The sequence below is a fragment of the Crinia signifera genome, chromosome 3 (genome assembly GCF_055691185.1).
Source record: "Crinia signifera chromosome 3, ASM5569118v1, whole genome shotgun sequence".
NCBI lineage: Eukaryota > Metazoa > Chordata > Amphibia > Anura > Myobatrachidae > Crinia > Crinia signifera.
In genome coordinates this window covers 17788482-17808046 of record NC_139219.1, presented here as the reverse complement: position 1 = coordinate 17808046, position 19565 = coordinate 17788482, and the positions used below count along the sequence as shown (strand labels likewise).

Below are 19565 nucleotides of genomic sequence, written 5' to 3'. Positions count from 1 at the left end.
CATTACATAGTATGCCACACACCGTAATACCCATTATGCCATTACGCCACACACCGTAATGCCCATTACACCATGATGCCAATTATACGTTGCTCCTCACACCATGATGCCCATTACACTTTACGCCTCAGACCATCATACCCATTATACCTCACACCATGATGCCCATTACACCTCACACCATGATGCTCATTACACATTATGCCACACACCATGATGCCCAGTACACATTATGCAAAAAACTGATGCCCATTACACATTATTTGACACATGTGATGCCCATTACACATTATGCCACACGTCGAAATGCCCATTACATATTCAACCACACACCGTAATGGCTATTACATATGATGCTTCATAAGTGTAGTTTACCTACATGTTAATTGCTAGGGGTTTCATGCTTGATTCCACGGCTTTCATGCTCGAGACTAGGGCCTTCATGCCATGGGTGATTACATGCTTGGAGAGCTCAGGTGGACTCTGGGTCAGCACAAACAACGCTGGAGCACAGTAGCACTGCACTTGCTATTGACATACTAAGGCAACAGACTGTGCACACTGGGACTGGCTGCACATGGATAGGCACCAGCCAGATGTCAGACAACCTTGTAAATTTAAATGGTGCCAGGTGCAGCCCAACCGTCCTTCAGTAGCTTCTGTGCATGTGCGAGCAGGATTAAGGCTGTATTATACACACACACACACACATATATATATATATATATATATATATATATATATATATATATATGCACCTCAGTCCCTCCTTCCCTGCACCTCTACATCCCCCTGTCACCCATGCACCTCTCACTTCATCCTTCCCTGCATATCTCCGTCCCGTGACCTCTCACTTCCTCCTTCCCTGCATCTCTCTGTCCTCCTGTCACCTCTCTGTCCTTCCTTGCACCTCTCTATCTCCCTGTAACCCTGCATCTCCCTGTTCCCCTGTACTTCTCCATCATGTCACCTCTCACTCTCAACTTATATCCACCTCTCCGTTCCCCTGTGACCCTTACATCTTTCACTTCCCCCTTCTATGTACCTCTCCATCCCCCATGAACCTCACCGCTACCTGTACCTCTCTGACCCCGATCCTCCCTGCACCTCTCTGTCACCCTACACCTCTCCGTCCCTATGTCCCCCAGTAGCTCTCTCCATCCTCCTTGCATCTATATGTCCCCCATGTACCTCTTCATCCTCTGTGCTCCTCTCCATCCCTCTGCCCCCCATGCACCTCTCCATCCCCCTGTCCCTCCTCCTTTCTGTCTCCCTGTCCCCTTTTCATTTCTCTGTTCTCTGTACCCCTGTCCCCCCTGTATGGTACTTACATTATATATATATATATATATATATATATATATATATTGTCCAACATCCGGCACTCAGCGTTTCCAATTGTAGGTAGCGTGCTCTGGCTCAATAAAGATAGAGTACACTGTCCATGTAAACCATAGACGCCAGTCACTGCTTGAGTTTCAATGTTATATTTTACTTCATGTAACCGATAAATTTGCAATCATCCTTCACCAGTGGCTAATAGTTGAAAAAATGAGTGAAAAAGTCCATAGGTTATAGTGGACCCGATATGATGTTCCTGCGGCTGTGCCGGGTCGGAGTCCCCTGATTCCTTCTGTCGGGATGGGTGGCTGGGTGGCGTGTAAGTAAAGAGGCACCTTTTTCACTCATTATTTTTTCGACTATTAGCCACCACTGGTGAAGGATGATTGCAAATTTATCAGTTACATGAAGTAAAATATAACATTGAAACTCAAGCAGTGACTGGCGTCTATGGTTTACATGGACAGTGTACTCTATATATATATATATATACTAGGTGATTCATCGCGCCCTACGGGCGCTCTTCACACCGTCGTAAGGGGCTGCGCCCCCTTAATTTGGGAACATTTTCATATGAGAAAGATGGTTAGAATTGTATGAAAGATGGCCTGTATTGCAACTTGAGTTATAGGTGAAATGTGTTAAATAGAGAGCATATGATGTGGAAGGGGGTGTGTATTGTTTTGTTTAATTAAAAAGCGGTTACAGAGTAACATGTACATTGATAGTGTGGATGGTACAGTGACATTTGTGGGTGTGGGGGGGGGGCTGTGTGTGCATTTTGTTTAGGTGTGTGTGTGCAATAGTATAGTAGGGTGTTTCTGAGTCAGCGGCTCCCCACTGGCGGAGGTCACGACACAGGAAAACAGGAGGCTGGGTAGTGATCGGGGTGTGTGGGCATAAGGGGGACTAAAGAGGAGGGTGGGAGATACTGTGCAGCTTCTGCCAGTGAGTGAGGGTCCAGCGTGGCAGTACAGGAGTACAGGATGGTGGCCCTTAGTCAGTGTCTCCTCCTACTGGGTGGGAGTTCAGGTGCATGAGAGCAGGAGGCTGGGCTATGAGGCATGATAGGGGCATGTGGGCAAAACAGAGTCAGCAAACTCCCCAGTGGTGGAAGTTACGGTTCAGGAGAGCAGGAAGCTGGGTAGTGATAGGGGTGTGTGAGTATACGGGGGACTAAAGAGGGGCTTAGGGGTGCCGTGAATTGCGGGAGGGGCGCGGGGGTGCCGTGAATCATGGGAGGGGGGGCGCAGGTGTCGGCGAATCGCGGGAGAGGGCGGGGGTCCGCAAAGCGTGGGAGGGGCGTGAATTGCGCGAGGGGGGGGTTGCAAATCGCGGGAGGGGGGTGCACGGGGGGTCCGTGAATTGGGGGGGGGGCACGGGGCGCGATGAATCACCTAGTTGGTTATATATTCTTGTAGAAGGATGGTAGGATGTTGCTGTCATTCAGAATGCATTTACATAAACAGTAATAGTAGCAGTAAAAGGTCTGACTTAAAACACCTACAGTAAAACAGAACAGGTGTTATATATTATACAAAGAATTGGTTGATGATGTGTAGGTTGACGTGCACATAGTTCATAGTTGTCACTGGAAAAAAATTGCTACAAGAAAAAATCAACACAGAAAGTTCAACACATGTAAATGTTGACTGACATAAGTGTGGCACTTCATCGGTGTCCATGTCGACACATGAGAATGAATATGAAAACATTCAAAAAAAGAAAAAGAAATCTTCAAAAACTCCTGTCAACCTTTTTCATTGTCGACCATAGCCGTGCCAGTGTTTTGCATGTGCCATTTAATCCTGGGGTTGCCGTGAATCGCGCGCGGGGGTGGGGGGGTGGAGGGAGGAGGTGAGGGGTGTCCGCGAAACGGGAGGAGGGGTCGTGGGTGGATGCAGTGAATTTCGGGAGGGGGGGGTGGGTGCCGCGAATTGTGGGAGGGGGGGGCGCGGGGGGTTGCAGTGAATCGCGGGAGGGTGGGTCGCGGGGGTGGGGGGTTGCCGCAATGACAGGAGGGGGGGGTCAGGGGTGGGGAATCGCGGTAGGGTGGGTCGTGGGGGGCACCGTGAACCGCGGGAGAGGGGGCCCGGGGGGTTGTCGCGAATCGTGGGAGGGGGTCGCGGGGTGCCGCGAATCGCAGGAGGGGGGTGTGTCACGGGGTGGGGCCGCGAATCGCGGTAGTCACGGGGGTGCCGCGAATTGCGGGGGGTGTGCTGCAAATCGCGGGAGGGGGGTCGCGGGGGGTGCCGCGAATCGCCACAAGAAAAAATCAACACAGAAAGTTCAACACATGTAAATATTGACATAAGTGTGGCACTTCATCGGTGTCCATGTCGACACATGAGAATGAATATGAAAACATTCAAAAAAAGAAAAATGAATCTTGTCAACCTTTTTCATTGTCGACCATAGCCATGTCAGTGTTTTGCATGTGCCATTTAATCGTGGGGATGCCGTGAATGGGGGGGGAAAGGAGGGAGGGAGGGAGGGAGGTGCATACCTCCCAACATGACCCTCTCCAGGAGGGACACATTGCTCTGTTTCTGGACTTTCTTCTTAATTTATGGATTACCATCACCTGTGCTTAAACACCTTTCTAATCAATTACCCTGTTTAAAACAGGTGATGACAATCATAAATTAAGATGGAAGTCCACAACCCAGCGTTACAGCTCCAGACACACTTTGAGTGACAGATGTAGCCAAATATATAAGATATATATATATATATATATATAATCTGCCCCTTACCTAACCCTGGGCAGACAGCAACCGGAAGATGTGGTGGGCGGCAGGTAGCAGGCGTGCGGGAGGCAGTAGATAGGCAGGGTGGTGGACAGAGAAGGTAAAGTACCATTCTTGCATCCGCGGCTGGGTCCCGTGACTCCCGTCTCATTCATGGCAGCATGCGCGCTCCTGTCTAACAGCTCCCGGCGCAGGCTGAAACTTCGCACATGGAAGTCAGCTGTCACAGTCCACCACGGCTTTGCAGCGCGGGCGGCTTTGATGGCTCTAACAGCTGCCACTGGTGGACAAGTGCCCCGGCGTCTAGCGCAGGACTTTACCCCTCTTGACCCATCTATGGCGGCTGGCCACTTCTGGTCATTAGGAGGTGCCTGTGCACCCCCGGCACCCCCCGTGTGCACGCCTATGCTTCCCTGTATCTTATGTACTAAACTCCTCCGTCAGTGCTTCCCTGTATCTTATGTACTAAACTCCTCCGTCAGGGCTTCCCTGTATTTTATGTACTAAACTCCTCCGTCAGTGCTTCCCTGTATCTTATGTACTAAACTCCTCCGTCAGTGCTTCCCTGTATCTTATGTACTAAACTCCTCCGTCAGTGCTTCCCTGTATCTTATGTACTAAACTCCTCCGTCAGGGCTTCCCTGTATCTTATGTACTAAACTCCTCCGTCAGGGCTTCCCTGTATCTTATGTACTAAACTCCTCCGTCAGTGCTTTCCTGTATCTTATGTACTAAACTCCTCCGTCAGTGCTTCCCTGTATCTTATGTACTAAACTCCTCCGTCAGTGCTTCCCTGTATCTTATGTACTAAACTCCTCCTTCAGTGCTTCCCTGTATCTTATGTACTAAACTCCTCCGTCAGTGCTTCCCTGTATCTTATGTACTGTACTAAACTCCTCCGTCAGTGCTTCCCTGTATCTTACTGTATGTACTAAACTCCTCCGTCAGTGCTTCCCTGTATCTTATGTACTAAACTCCTCCGTCAGTGCTTCCCTGTATCTTATGTACTAAACTCCTCCGTCAGTGCTTCCCTGTATCTTATGTACTAAACTCCTCCGTCAGTGCTTCCCTGTATCTTATGTACTAAACTCCTCCGTCAGTGCTTTCCTGTATCTTATGTACTAAACTCCTCCGTCAGTGCTTCCCTGTATCTTATGTACTGTACTAAACTCCTCCGTCAGTGCTTCCCTGTATCTTATGTACTAAAAATAGCGTTGTGGAACTCCTCCGTCAGTGTATTTCTGTGTGTCAGTCACTGTCAGTCTGTGTATAATGCAACTCTGTGGCCCTTATTCTGATTGAGTCGGACGGCTGCGTGTTCGTTCGGACGGCCGATGTATTGTGTTTGCGCATGTGCAGAGGCGTTTCTGCGCATGTGCAAACGCCGCGCACGTGCGAACACAGGTAGAGAGGGACGTGACGGGCTGTGTGGGCCCGTTTCATGGGTAATCCGGCCGTGACGCACGTGTGGGGGGGCGGACATCTGACATAGCCGGATGTCAGCTGCCCGCCCATATCCCTGCTTTCATACGGAAAAATGTCAGAGTGTTCTACAGCACTCGGGGCTGCCTGACCGCTCGGTCCATAATTTGATGGTCGGCGACCATCGGAGGATGGGGGAGGTTCCCACAGATGGAGGAGGTGTTCACATATAACATCCACTCACGGTCCGTTCGCTCTGCGTCTTACCGCATTCGGACGGTGTGAGCGATCCGTACGGAAGGCGGGGCTAAGAACACTCGGTTCCTGTCCGAAAATACGCATCCGTCCGAGTCAACTAGACTCTGTCATTGTGAGTCTCTGTATAATGTAAATCTGTGTGTCAGTCACTGTCATTGTGAGTCTGTGTATAATGCAAATCTGTGTGTCAGTCACTGTCATTGTGAGTCTCTGTATAATGCAACTCTGTGTGTCAGCACCTGTCATTGTGAGTCTGTGTATAACGCAAATTTGTGTGTCAGTCACTGTCATTGTGAGTCTCTCTATAATGTAAATCTGTGTCAGTCACTGTCATTGTGAGTCTGTGTATAAAGCAAATCTCTGTGTGTGTGTGTGTGTCAGTCACTGTCATTGTGAATCTATAACATAAATCTATGTCAGTCAATGTCATTGTGAGTCTGTGTGTGTCAAACATTGTGAGTCTGTGTGTCAGTCATTGTGAGTCTGTGTGTCAGTCATTGTGAGTCTGTGTGTCAGTCATTGTGAGACTGTGTGTCAATCATTGTGAGTCTGTGTGTCAATCATTGTGAGTCTGTGTGTGTCAGTCATTGTGAGTCTTTGCATACCAGAAAGTCTCAGCCTCACTCCATATCCTTCTGGGCCGCTGTCCTATTCCTCTACTTCTACAATGTCATCCCTAATGCTCGGCTTGTCCGATCACTTGTCCCATCTCCGAGCAGCATGAAGAACTGGCCATGGGGGACGGCTTAGCATCATGTAGAATATCAGACACATTTATCAGATCCATTAACTGAGCAGTAACCTGAATCCTCCTCATCACATATCATTTTCCTGGTACCTCTCATTACCTGCTGACAACTCCATCCCAGGCCCCTCTGCAGCAATTCACGGCTTGTATGGTAAATAGTGCTCCCCGGGGCTGTCACCTGTGCATGGGACATCAGTATCCTGTCTGCCGCGCAGCTGGAGCAGACCGCGTTGGATTTATATGCGATTACCTGCAGAGTGCAGCACAGGGACCGCTTTACGCTGACAATGTCTCCTCACAGCTGTCTATATAACATAGTTTAGATGGAAATGGATTTATAACTGTGTTTAGAACACTTTGCCCAAGTGCTGATTTGAATAAAATAGAATTAAGAAAAAAAGTTTTTTTTGAAAATATAATTAAAATGTTTTTTAACTTATTTAAATATTTGAAGGGTGATTACAATTCCAATGGATCAGTCAGATTGCCTGCCCTAATTCCAAATATGTGAGGCGCCACCGTGCTGAGAATTGCAGTTCCACACAGATAAAAAGATCTAAATATTGCAGGTGCACATCCTAGGCCAGGCTTGACCAACCTGTGTCTACAGCTGTTGTGAACTACAAGTCCCAGAATGCACTGCCACGGTTTTACTAATTGGGGATGCTAAGACTGTGGCAAGGCATGCTGGGATGTGCAGCTTTTCTAGGGGGGCTTGCTGTAATTCCTGTAAAAGTTGTGATTTGCGGCTCTTCGGGGGAGGGGTGGCACTAAATGATGCAATGTCAGTAAATGTAGCCCCGCCCCCTCCCCAAAGATCTGCAAATGCTAGTATTTGACTAGCAGAGGGAGGGGGTGCCGGGGCTGATGCGGGGGACCCACTAAATGCGGGAGGCTTGACCACCCTTTTTTAGGGGGCCGGGAGGGAGGGGGCTATTTTAGGGATCCTCCCGGCCATTCTGGGAGGGTACGTAAGTATGAATAGTATCTCAGCATAAATGAGGGGCTTAGCTTACTCTTTGCCCATAAATGTATGGGACCCCCAACCACGTCCAGGTGACCTCATCATCAGGTGGATCCTTAACACTAAGGTACAAGTCCATGCAGTGTCGGCCGGGGGCATGAAGAGCCCACCAGGGAACTGTAATCACAGAAGCCCACTAAGGGGCCTGGCTTGCTGGACGGGACCCTGGGGAGAGGCCTCCACTGCTGCCGCCTCCGCTGACACTGCCGCCAAGCACACTAGCGTCCGCTAAAAATGTTCTCCTGGGCTCTGCAAGCTGGACACCACCCCATAGGCTATCAGTAACCTGCTACATAGCGGCCCTGGTGATTCCAGTAATACCGGTTGTGTGATGGAGATGTATCTGCAGCATGACAGTTGGTACATGGTGAGGTTCAGCTCTGTGTCTGTCTGTTCTCTCTCCAGGTGCAGCCGGAGCAGCAGTTATCCTCCCTGTCTATCATTTACACCATCGGATACTCCCTGTCCTTCTCAGCACTTGTCATAGCCACAGTCATCCTGGTGATATTCAGGTAATCCATGCTGGTTCCGTGCTTTCCTCTTCTAAGGAATGTGATATTATATATTGCCTTATTAACTGCTTCGCTTAACACATATAAAACATGTAAACACTACTCACCAGCTGTATGGTACTAAACATATATATCAGGGTCCCGGGAAAACAGGGTCCCTCCCGGAATGCGGCCAGTCTCCAGCTCCCCCCCCTCGACAGGGGTAGGTTGCGTCTTTGCAGCCCTGCCCCCAGCTGCGTAATGCCCGAAATACTGCCATTGCACAGGGGGGGGCGTGGCCAGGAGGACGCGATCGTGCTGACCCTGACCCACTCTGCGTGATCCACCGACCGTCCACCCCCATCCCGCCCCATCCATGCCCCCCCCCCCCGGTCTCACTGTACTGGCTGCCACATTCTTATGTTAAGGGCATTTTCAGTGCGAGGAGTGTGTAGTGGATATTACAATGGTAAGGGGGCACTGTAATGGGTACTTATGTAATATCTGGGCTCCCGTTTTTCTTATGAGACCGCATTCCCTCGCGGGGCTCGCTGCGCTCGCCACGCTTCGGGCACGGTGGCTCGCTGCGCTCGCCACACTATATAAAATCAACTCCATACGTAGTTGGATAGTAGGGGTATGAAAAAATGGGGTGCATTTAACATGGGAGCCCAGATAATACATAAGTACCGGGCACTGTAATGTTACATAATAAGAACTGGGGCACTCTAATGTGGCCCAATATGAAACAGAGGCACTATAGTGGGGTATAATATGAACTGGGGGCACTCTAACGTAACACAATTTGAACTGGAAGGTGCTCCAATATGACACAGTATGGAAAGGGGGAACTCTTATGTTGCACAATATGAAAGGGGGGCACTATAGTGTGGTATAGTATGAACTGGGGCACTAGAATGTGGCATAATTTGAACTGGAGGGCACTCTAATATGGTCCAGTATGAAAATGGGCACTATAATGCAGTATAATATGAAATGGAGGCACTATAATGGGGTATAACATGAACTGGGACACAAATGTGGCATCATTTGAACCGGAGGGCACTCTAATGTGGCACAATATGAGCAGGAGCACTCTAATGTGGCATAATATGAAATGGAGGCACTATAATGTATTATAACATGAACTGGGACATAAATGTGGCATAATTTGAACTGGAGGGCACTTTAATGTGGCACAATATGAGCAGGAGCATCCTAATGTGGCATAATATGAACTGGGGACACTACATCATAATGTGAATTGGTCATACTCTGTGGCATAATGTGTACTGGCAGTGCTACAATGTGGCATAATGTGTACTGGCAGTGCTACAATGTTACATAATGTGTACTGGCAGTGCTACAATGAGGCATAATGTGTACTGGCAGTGCTACAATGTGGCATAATGTGTACTGGCAGTGCTACAATGAGGCATAATGTGTACTGGCAGTGCTACAATGTGGCATAATGTGTACTGGCAGTGCTACAATGAGGCATAATGTGTACTGGCAGTGCTACAATGTGGCATAATGTGTACTGGCAGTGCTACAATGAGGCATAATGTGTACTGGCAGTGCTACAATGTGGCATTATGTGTACTGGCAGTGCTACAATGGGGCATAACATAAACTAGGAAACTGTGATAGTTCAATATATAAGCTAGGGTGCTATTATAGGGTTGTCTCTCAAGAGGCATAGGGTCAAAATGTTGCTATGGGGCCCAAAAATTTCTATAGCTTTCTGCACCCCAGCAGTCTCCTCAACCCACAGCGATGCCCCATGGCACAGTGCTCAGTATCCCTGGCATGGGGCTGTTACCCATCTAACAATAATGAAAACATTCAATAACCTTACACAATGCACAGGGTTCTGTGTGTGCCGGAGGGTCCTCTTATGTCTTTTTAAACCAGGGGTGGGGAACCTTTTTTGTGCCAAGGTAAAAAATCCTTCGGGGGCTATATGTAAAAATTTCTCTTACAAATTGTCCTGCTGCAGACGTCCCACGCTCCGGCGGCTGCCGCTGAATAGGACAGACAGGCTCCGGCTGCTGTTAATTAAGAGGAATCTCGTGAGAACTACCGACCTCTTGCGAGAATTCCCCTGTACTTTACTCTGGGCAAAGCCGCCAGGCGGTGGGAGGGCCACTCAGACCGGCTACGGGGGCCACATACGGCCCCTGGGCCTGAGGTTCCCCACCCCTGTTTTAAACCAACATTTTTCTTTTAGTAACATGTGGCAATGGCCAGTGATTTATGTCATGTATGTGATCCTACATAACACGCACACTGAATCTGTGAGTAATCTGTGCGGGAGTTCGGGGAGAGAGGACGGGAGCGGGGGTCGCCATAATAATAAGCGTAGGAGGTAGATCTGTGAAATTACCATTTACATGTGGAAAATATCCATCTTCCTCTACAGTGATGATTCAATCATGTAATTCCCTGTGTGTGAGGTGTGCGCACTGTAATGTGTGTAATACAATGGAATTGTCATCTCTGTGATTTCAGGGTGGAATCATCCGGGGATCATTGAGAAACGTCTTATTCCAATATTGCTGGCAACTAAGTATTAGTAAGACCCCGCTCCTGATTCTCTCTTATGCATCACATTTATTATATTGCTTTAGATGAATCATGTGCTGGAACACATTGTACGTCCTTATTCAGCTGCCCCCAGACATGTCAGGAAACATGAATGTAATTATGCAGGTTATCTGGGTTTTTACCGCATTTCTGTATGCTGTAACCCCCTCTGCAGTGGCAGCGTTGCGGAGGGAACCGCCAGCAAAAGCTGGCGATTCCCTGCAGACGCCTATGGGCTTCTTACCGCAGCGCTGTTTGAGGGATCCGTCACGGATCCCTCCCAGCATGCCCTGTGGCCTGCGCCGTCACTCTGCGCATGCGCAGATGGACTCCTGGGTCACAGACCCGGAAGTCCAGTGCCAGCACCGCATCGCAAGGGACAGCTCTTATCGCAAGAGCTGTCCCTTGCGTTAATAACCGCATATGTTACAGCATATGCCGTTATTAAAAATGCGGTGGCCGGCGAAGGGGCGCGATAATGGGCTGCGGATGTTACAACATCCCGCCCATAATCTGATATCCCTAATACTCCGTTACTAATACTCACTGTTACGTTACTGTGTAGAGTTCTGTTTGTTTCTGTGCAGGGTAAATACTGGCTGCTTTATTTTTACACTGCAATATAGATATCAGTTTGAAGTACAAACCCCACCCACATCTAACTCTCTCTGCACATGTTACATCAGCCCCACCTGCAGTGCAGCATGTTTTTGTCCATTAGCAAACCAAATGTGCTTTGTAAACCTACCTGAATCACCCCTAAAAAGTGATACACAGGTGAAAACCTTACAAAGCAAAAACATACGTACAGAACATTCGCCATCATTGCTCCTTGTCACGCAAACAAATTAAAAGTCTGTGACTAATAAATCAGCACAAAATATCCAGGGGAATTACAGATGAAAGTTTAGAACGTTTTAGAGAAATACATTGAGGCAGATGTATCATTAACCTTTTAACGTTTGTGAAATAACGGGTCCCGCTTCTCCTGCATAACGAGGAGAAGCGGGCACTCGTTATGGGGAGATGTATTAACATCCCCCAAGCCGATAAGGAGAGCCGTTATGCCCAGTGTTAACGGCTCTCCTTTTCGTCTCCCCCGGCGCCCCGCGCATGCTCAGTGCGCTTCTCCCCCCTGTCCGGCTCTAATGGGCATGCGCGAGATCTTGCAAAAAACGCGAGATCTCCAGCGCAGCCCGAGCCAGACGCAGGGCTAGCGTTGTCCCCGTAGTGGGGGATAGGACAACGCTAGCCCTGAGCTGGCGAAGCGGCCGGGGCGAATTAACGCCTTGAAGGCTGTTAATACATCGCCCCGGCCGTTAATCCCTGGGGGGGGGGGGGATTGCAGGGGACAGCCCCGCCGAGCGTAACTTGGCGGTCTGTCACTAGCGCACGTTAGGTGCGCTAGTGATACATTAGCAAAATCGTAATCCCCCCCAGTTAACCAGCGTTAAGTGCATTTTTGCACTTAACGCTGGTTGATACATCTGCCCCAATGTTCCATCGTATTTATGTATTCTGTAATAAGAAAGGCATTGACTTTTTAATACAAGGTGCTAAATGGAAAATAAACAGATAACCCAGGAAGCAGAGACACAAGATATGCAAGTTCCAAACCCAACTCAATCATTGTATGTCCTGGGGCTGGAGGAAACCAGTGCAACGAGATTATGTTTAATATAAAAATACAGGAAACAAAAGCTATTAAAAGTCAGAAGAAAATGTAACAATATTGATAAAAAATAAAATGAATCTGTTATGTTGTCAGACCGATGGCAGGGATAACAAGCAGGACATATTTGTAAGTGGTGATTGAGCGCCGTGGCGCCAAGAGGGGAGGGTACTTTTTACCTGGGCCTGGTTCTGCTCGAGGGCCCAGGTCGCGCTCCCCCAACTAGGTCGACAAGCATTGGGTCGACACCACTAGGTCAACAGGCAGCAAGGTAGACATGGGTCAAGGTCCACATGTGTCAAGGTCGACGTGGGTCTAGGTCGACAGGACATTAGGTCAACACAAGCATTAGGTCGACATGGGCAAGGGCGACAGTGACTTTTTTTACCTGAATGTCGACACAGTCGACATGGACACAGTTTGAGGTGCACTGCATCGTGCACTATGCTTCGGGCACATTTTTATTCTCCCGCCACGCCCTAGTGGATGGTAGAGCATGGAATACCGCCTGTCGGCACATGTCGGCTCACAACACAGTAAAAAACCCCATGTCAACCTTTTTGACTGTCGACCTAGCCCATGTCAACCTAATGCTTGTGTCGACCTAATGACCTGTCGACCTAGACCCATTTCAACTTGGACGCATGTCGACCTTGACCCATGTCGACCTAAACCCATGTCTACCTTGCTGCCTGTCGACCTAGTGGTGTCAACAGGCACTCCTAACTAGTGTAGCTGCTCCTAACAGCAGACCATTTTTAGGAATGCTAGAGGAGGTTGCCTCCTCCAGTATCCTCAAAACCTGTCTGCTGTAAGGGGGCGGACATTTTGTTAGGGCTATTTTTCATTATCAGCAGAAGGAGAAGCGCCGGGAGTCGGGACTGCAGGCAAGTAGATCTGCAGGTCCTGGCAGCAGCAGCAGAGGTTCAGCGATAGCCCCGCAGACCCCCGGCGCCCACATTTACACAGCATCTCCCCTCCCTTCCGGGCTAATGTTTTGTTACGCCACTTCTCTCCCTCCCGTTTCCAAAAAATCAAATATGACTTTAAAAAGAGTGCTTCTATGCTGTCGTTAACAGGAGCATTGAATAGGTGAGTGCCGATGTTTTCCCTGTCTGGAAATATTGGCACATATCGAATATCCCCCTTAGGGTAAGATGTTATTGTGTGCGATCATGCCCTGATAAGCTAATAGGAACCGCGGCTTATCAGGGATTTGTTTCGTCTGTCTCAGGCAGGCGACACCAAATCACCAAAGAGCAGCGGGTGGAAACACACAGGTTTCACTGAACCAGGGCGTTTTCAGGTAAAAACTTACAGTAACTTTTTTCAGGCGATCCAAAAGAAAAGCCGGATAAAAGACATCTGTAAAATATCGTGAACAATGGCTGTTTTTTTGTTCCCAAAGTTTTAACGGGGAGAATAGGATATCTCACTATTTAGTTGACACAATCTCAAAAATATTGATGTTTATTCTTGTTTCAACCACACTATTGTGAACAAATGTTAACATAATAAATACATTTAATCTGTTTATATTACTTGATGTTATTTATATGCAGATGTCGCCGCTCTCATCTGACACACTCACGCCCTTTATTCTCCGCTATGGATGTGCAAACGTGTGAGACGCTTACGTATTCACATCCGCCGGACCTGCTGCATCTGTAGCACACACACATAATGCAGCGCTGTACAGAGAATATTTGGTCATTTACACTACCATACCTCCCAACAATTCACTGCCAGAAGCCGGGTCAAATGTGCGCACCTTAGACGAGCACGCAAAATTAGGTGATGGGACCTCAGTAGGCATGGTCTATGCTTGCGACACTCCTGCAAGGCCATGCCCCCTGTTTTCACCACTGGGGTGGGCATGGCCAGCCCTGTCGGGACAAAGGGGATTATTCTGGTTGATTTGCAGCCTTGCAAATCCATCAAACCCCACCTGCCGAATGTCCGCCCCCCCCCTTCGTAGCGCAGGTTCGCCCGCACAGGCTGCGATTGGATGTTTAGCATAAACATCCATTCGTATGCCGCGGGTAACCGCCCACATCTTTCGATGGTTGCCGACCATCGAAAGTTGTGGAAGGTACATGCATATAGATGTGACTTTAAAGTCACTTCCTTATGCATGCACGCTGGGACAGATATGGGCAGGCAGATGACATCCGGTGATGTCAGCTAACAGCCCCCCGCACCCACGTCACGGCCTAATTACCATGGAGCGCTGGGCATTCCCATATGGTAATGGGGCAGCCTGGCGGCCTTCTCCAACCCCCCCCCCCCCGCGCGCGCGCACGCCGTCTAGGGTGTGTGCACCTGGTGAACCGCACGCACCCTACGTCTGCACATGCGCAGAAACATGTGCGAATGCACGGAGGACCGAAGGAATTCGAATAACCCCCAAATAGGGATGCCAATCCCGGGGCATTTTTTCAATCCCAGGATCCGGGATTGAAAAATGCTCAATCCCGGGATTCCCGGGATCCCGGGATTGGCATCCGAACCAAAAAGCCCATTATTAGCATTGGACCCACCCCGGCCGACCCGCACATCTACTTACATAAGAGAGCGGGCGGGCGGCCGGGAGTGGGTTTGGAGGTGCACGGTGCCTCCCGGCAAGTGCACCTCCATCGAAGACAGCAGGCAGGTGGGCGGAGGCAGGCTGGCGTGCAGGCGGGCGGCGGAGAAGAGGCGGGCAGGCGGAGGCAGGCCGGCGGGTAGGCGGGCGGTCACTGGTGACGTGTGGCCTGCGCAGCGTGACCTCTACTGTCACGCTACGCAGGCCGCACGCCGGGTCAGCTTACGGGAACAGCCGGGCAGCATCTGAGCGAGTGCTCAGACGCTGCCCGGCATTAGACTGCGCATGCGCAGTCTAATCCCGAAATCCCGGGATTGGATTCTACAATCCCGGGATTGAAATCCCGGACTTTTTTAGGCCAAATCCCGGGATCCCGCCGATCCCGATCCCGGGATTGGCCACACTACCCCCAAAGTCACGAAAAGCGCACAGAAGCTGCAATTTAACTGACCGGAAGCTGACCAGCATTACGGGGCGCAAATAGGGTCACTACACCCATCTGGGATTACGCCAGATAGTACGGTAATTGAGACCGGAGTCCAGTTTTAATCACCGGATTGTCCTGAGTAATCCCGAACGGATGCTAACCATAGACGGAAACATGGCGATTTCTGGGTGTGTCTCTGACATCAGTGATGATGACCACTTCCAGCCTGGTTCTTTAGCAGATAACTTGAAGCCTTAGATTTACTCAGATGGAGAAAAAACTGTTTGATGGTTGGGTTTTTGTGTGAATGTACCACTGTCTGTGTTTCTGTCTCCAGAAACATGGCACCTGTGCTGTTTCCAGAGACTTCCCTACTGGGCATACACAGATCTACAACAAAATGGCCACCACTGGAAGCAGTGCAGGCTGGGGAATAGTCTGATTGCATGAGGGAGCTTGTAATTAGCTTTCCATGAATTGGCATATATTAATGTTTAGCAGTATAATGACAAACTGAAGCCACGTATAATGGTCCGACTATAAAAACTGTTAATGCGTTTAATTAATTTCTGTATGCAATTCTATTCAAAATGTCATCTGTAAGTCATTATCATAGCTTTGAGGAAGTGCAGAAGACATGGGCCCTTATTCTGGTCGGTGCGGTAATATCCGCGTGCGTTCGTGCCGCCGATGTTTTGTGTCTGCGCATGTGCAGAGGCGTCTCTGCGCATGTGCGAGCGGGGCGTACGGCCAAATCCCGCATGAAATGTGAACACTCCGAACAGGGGGTGGAGAGGGGCGTGAAGGGCTATTTGGGCTCATTACCATATGCATACGCTGGGCGTACGTATGGTAATGCGGCCGTGACGCACGTGTAGGGGGAGGACATATGACATCGCCGGATGTCAGCTGCCCGCCCAGATCCCTGCTTTTGCACGGAAACATGTCCGTGTGGTCTGAGGTTGCGGGAGCTGGTGGAGCACTCGGTCCTGCATTCGATGGTCTGCGACCATCGAATGATGGGGGAGGTTCCCTGAGATGGAGGAGGCGTATTCCGTGAAAAATACACGTGCGGTCCGTTCGGCCAGCTTCTTACCGCGTACGGACGGAGTTGGCGATCTGTATCGAAGGCGGGGTTTCGCACGCACGGTCCTGGCCGCATAATCGGATCCGGCCGCACCGATCAGAATAAGGGTCATGGTGCTAAAGGGTGCTGGGCCACGGATGAAGCAGGATGCGGCAACAGAGGAAGGGGGTGCATGCTACAAGTCACAAGGTAGAGCAAAACTTGAGCGCTAGGGATGGTGTATTGTGCTTATACACAGGTGGCTGCCTTCTGGGAGAGGGTTGCCGCCCTCAATACAAGAAATACCAGAAACAAGAACCAGTCGGCGCCTCCTGTATATCAGTATAAATTTATTACACAATTAACAATCACTAAATAACACACATAGAATAAAATTAAATAAAGGATAAAAGGTATTGGATAAATTGCATTCATGCACTATTCAATTAAAAGAAGGGCATATCAATGTGTTAGCATAAATGGGTTGGACCAGAGTGTACAAGGGGGGTTTTTGCCGGTTTTTTTTACCTTTGTGTCCTCAGTCTGCCGATAGTAAGGGGAAAGCTCCTCTTAAGACCGGTTTCGCCGCAAACAGGAGGCTTTTTCAATTCAGGAATTACCTGAATTGAAAAAGCCGCCTGTGTGTGGCGAAACCGGTCTTAAGAGGAGCTTTCCCCTAACTATCGGCAGACTGAGGACACAAAGGGTCGATTGGGAGCATATACCCCCGGCAAAAATCCCCCTTGTACACTCTGGTCCAACCCACGGACATTCACAAGCAGCACAGAGTGTTCCTCCTGCCGACGCTGATACACGGAGGACCGTGATCAGCCAGTCTGCTTCCTACAGCAGCACAAGTCTACACGGAGTTGCGCCCGCCGGAGACTGTGTACTTCAGCCTACAGTCGGCTTGCTGGCCGCTGCAGCAGCTGTAGCTTGCACACCAAGGCAAAGCATACTGGTCAAGTGTGCCCACCCACTCCGCACTACACACTGTAGATTTGTGAGACAGTGTCAATCCTCCAGCCAAGCGACCAAGGTACCATCCCCAAATGGTCACCTGCAGCTGTGAGGGATCCACTCCATTTTTTCCAGCATTTACCCTTGCCGGGAGGATTACAAAAAATATTCGACCAACACAGACTGTATTTGGGATTACCCCCCATGGAGTGACTGCTACTACTGTCCCATTTGGTCCAATCCAGGACTTGGTAACTATTTGTTACACATTTATGCTAACGCATTGATATGCCCTTCTTTTAATTGAATAGTGCATGCATGCAATTTATCCAATACCTTTTATCCTTTATTTTATTTTATACTATGTGTGTTATTTAGTGATTGTTAATTGTGTAATAAATTTATACTGATATACAGGAGAAGCCTACTGGTTCTTGTTTCTGGTTTTTCTACAAGTCACAAGGGCCTGGTCCTGTGGTTTGCCCACATCTTTATTCCAGGCTGCTGAGCAGAGCACCCCCACTCTCTGTGTTGCCAACCAGGCCTCTCATGGCATTGGACCTTCTGACATTTGCCAAAAGTGCCAGTTTGGCCCTGTCTCTTACCAGTTTTACCTTGTACCTGGCAGTGGAAATCCACGGAGTGCAACTCTGTAGTGCTTCAAGGCAGTATAATTAGCTTCTATCTGCTATTGCACCCCAGGTATCAGTTTAAGATGTAAAACATTAAAAAAAACTTGTATAATATATAACTAAACAACATTCTTGTAACTCCCATGGGTTATTCATTATCTCATTAGGTAAAAAATTATAAGACGGTGGGCCAGATGCACTACAGTAAGCTTCAAAAGCGAGTGATAAACAGCCAGCCAATCAGCTCTTACCTGCCATGTCACAGACTGGGTTTGGAAAATGTCAGGTAGGAGCTGATTGGCTGGCTGTTTTTCACTCTCCATTTTATCACTTTTGAAGCTTAGTGCATCTGGTCCTGTATTTGTTATCCTCAACATTACATCATATATGAAAACTAAAATATAACATGCTATGAAAAAGGAGAGATTGTGTCAGTGTGTTAGTTGATGAAGCAAGGTATTGTATCTCTAACTGCTAATTATCCATATAAGTTCCATGTAGCCATCAATTAACATGAAAAAAACAAAACTGTGCAGTATATTTAGACATATTTAAGTATACAGTAAGTGAGGAGCAATGAAGCAAAAACCAGACTGATTACACTTAGTGCATGTTAGTTCCGCTGAGCAATAACAGACAAAGCTGTTAGTTATAAATAATAACCCTCTATAAAAATAAAAGGTAAAGTAAAGATAAAAGACTGTGGTTCTTTAGGGTGTTAGGCCTCGGCACCTAGACAGGACTGGCCCAATGCTAGCTAGTACCGGGCTAGTACTCTGGTACCAGGGTACAGGGGCGGATCCAGGATAAAATGACAGGGGGGGCACCATGATAAAAAAGGGTTTAGGTGGGGGAGGGGCGGTGTTAGTGGTGCCAGTGTACATGCTAAGAGAGCGGCAGGAGAGGGTGGGAATGGAATTAAAAATAGGCCCTGGCATTTAAAGTACGCAGGCCCACCATGGCGACAAAAAAGGGTGTGTGGCCACTCAACAGGGGGCGTGTCAACACCATATACAACTTCTACACATTATGCAACAAAATACTAGACCCCATTATACTTGCCCCTTATACATGATGCCAAATGGAATGAGCCAAAATTCACATAATGCCACATGGATTGAGCCAAAATTTACCTAATAACACACACAGATTGAGCCAAAATTCACATAATGCCAAATGGATTGTGTCAAAATTCACATAATGCCACACGGATTGAGCCAAAATTCACATAATGCCACACGGATTGAGCCAAAATTTACATAATGCTACACGGATTGGGAAAAAATTCACATAATGCCACACGGATTGAGACAAAATTTACATAATGCCACACGGATTGAGACAAAATTCACATAATGCCACATGGATTGAGCCAGAATTCACATAATGCCACATGGATTGAGCCAGAATTCACATAATGCCACATGGATTGAGCCAGAATTCACATAATGCCACACAGATTAAGCCAAAATTCACAATACGCTTCATAAACAGGGACATTGTCCACCAAAGGCGCGCATTAAACATTTACACCATAATGTCCATTACACGTTAAGTTACATGCCATTATGTCCATTATGTGTTATGCCAAACACCATAATGCC

The 19565-nt window shown here is 48.5% G+C and overlaps 1 protein-coding gene across 1 annotated transcript in view; it reads left to right on the top strand.

The window, feature by feature from the left end:
* GLP1R (glucagon like peptide 1 receptor) overlaps window positions 1-19565 on the top strand; it is a 276669-nt gene that overhangs the window by 144014 nt on the left and 113090 nt on the right. Inside the window, exon 5 of the mRNA XM_083175414.1 lies at window positions 7949-8055. Within this exon, the coding sequence (XP_083031540.1) occupies window positions 7949-8055 (107 nt within the window). The remainder of the gene's footprint in view (window positions 1-7948; window positions 8056-19565) is intronic.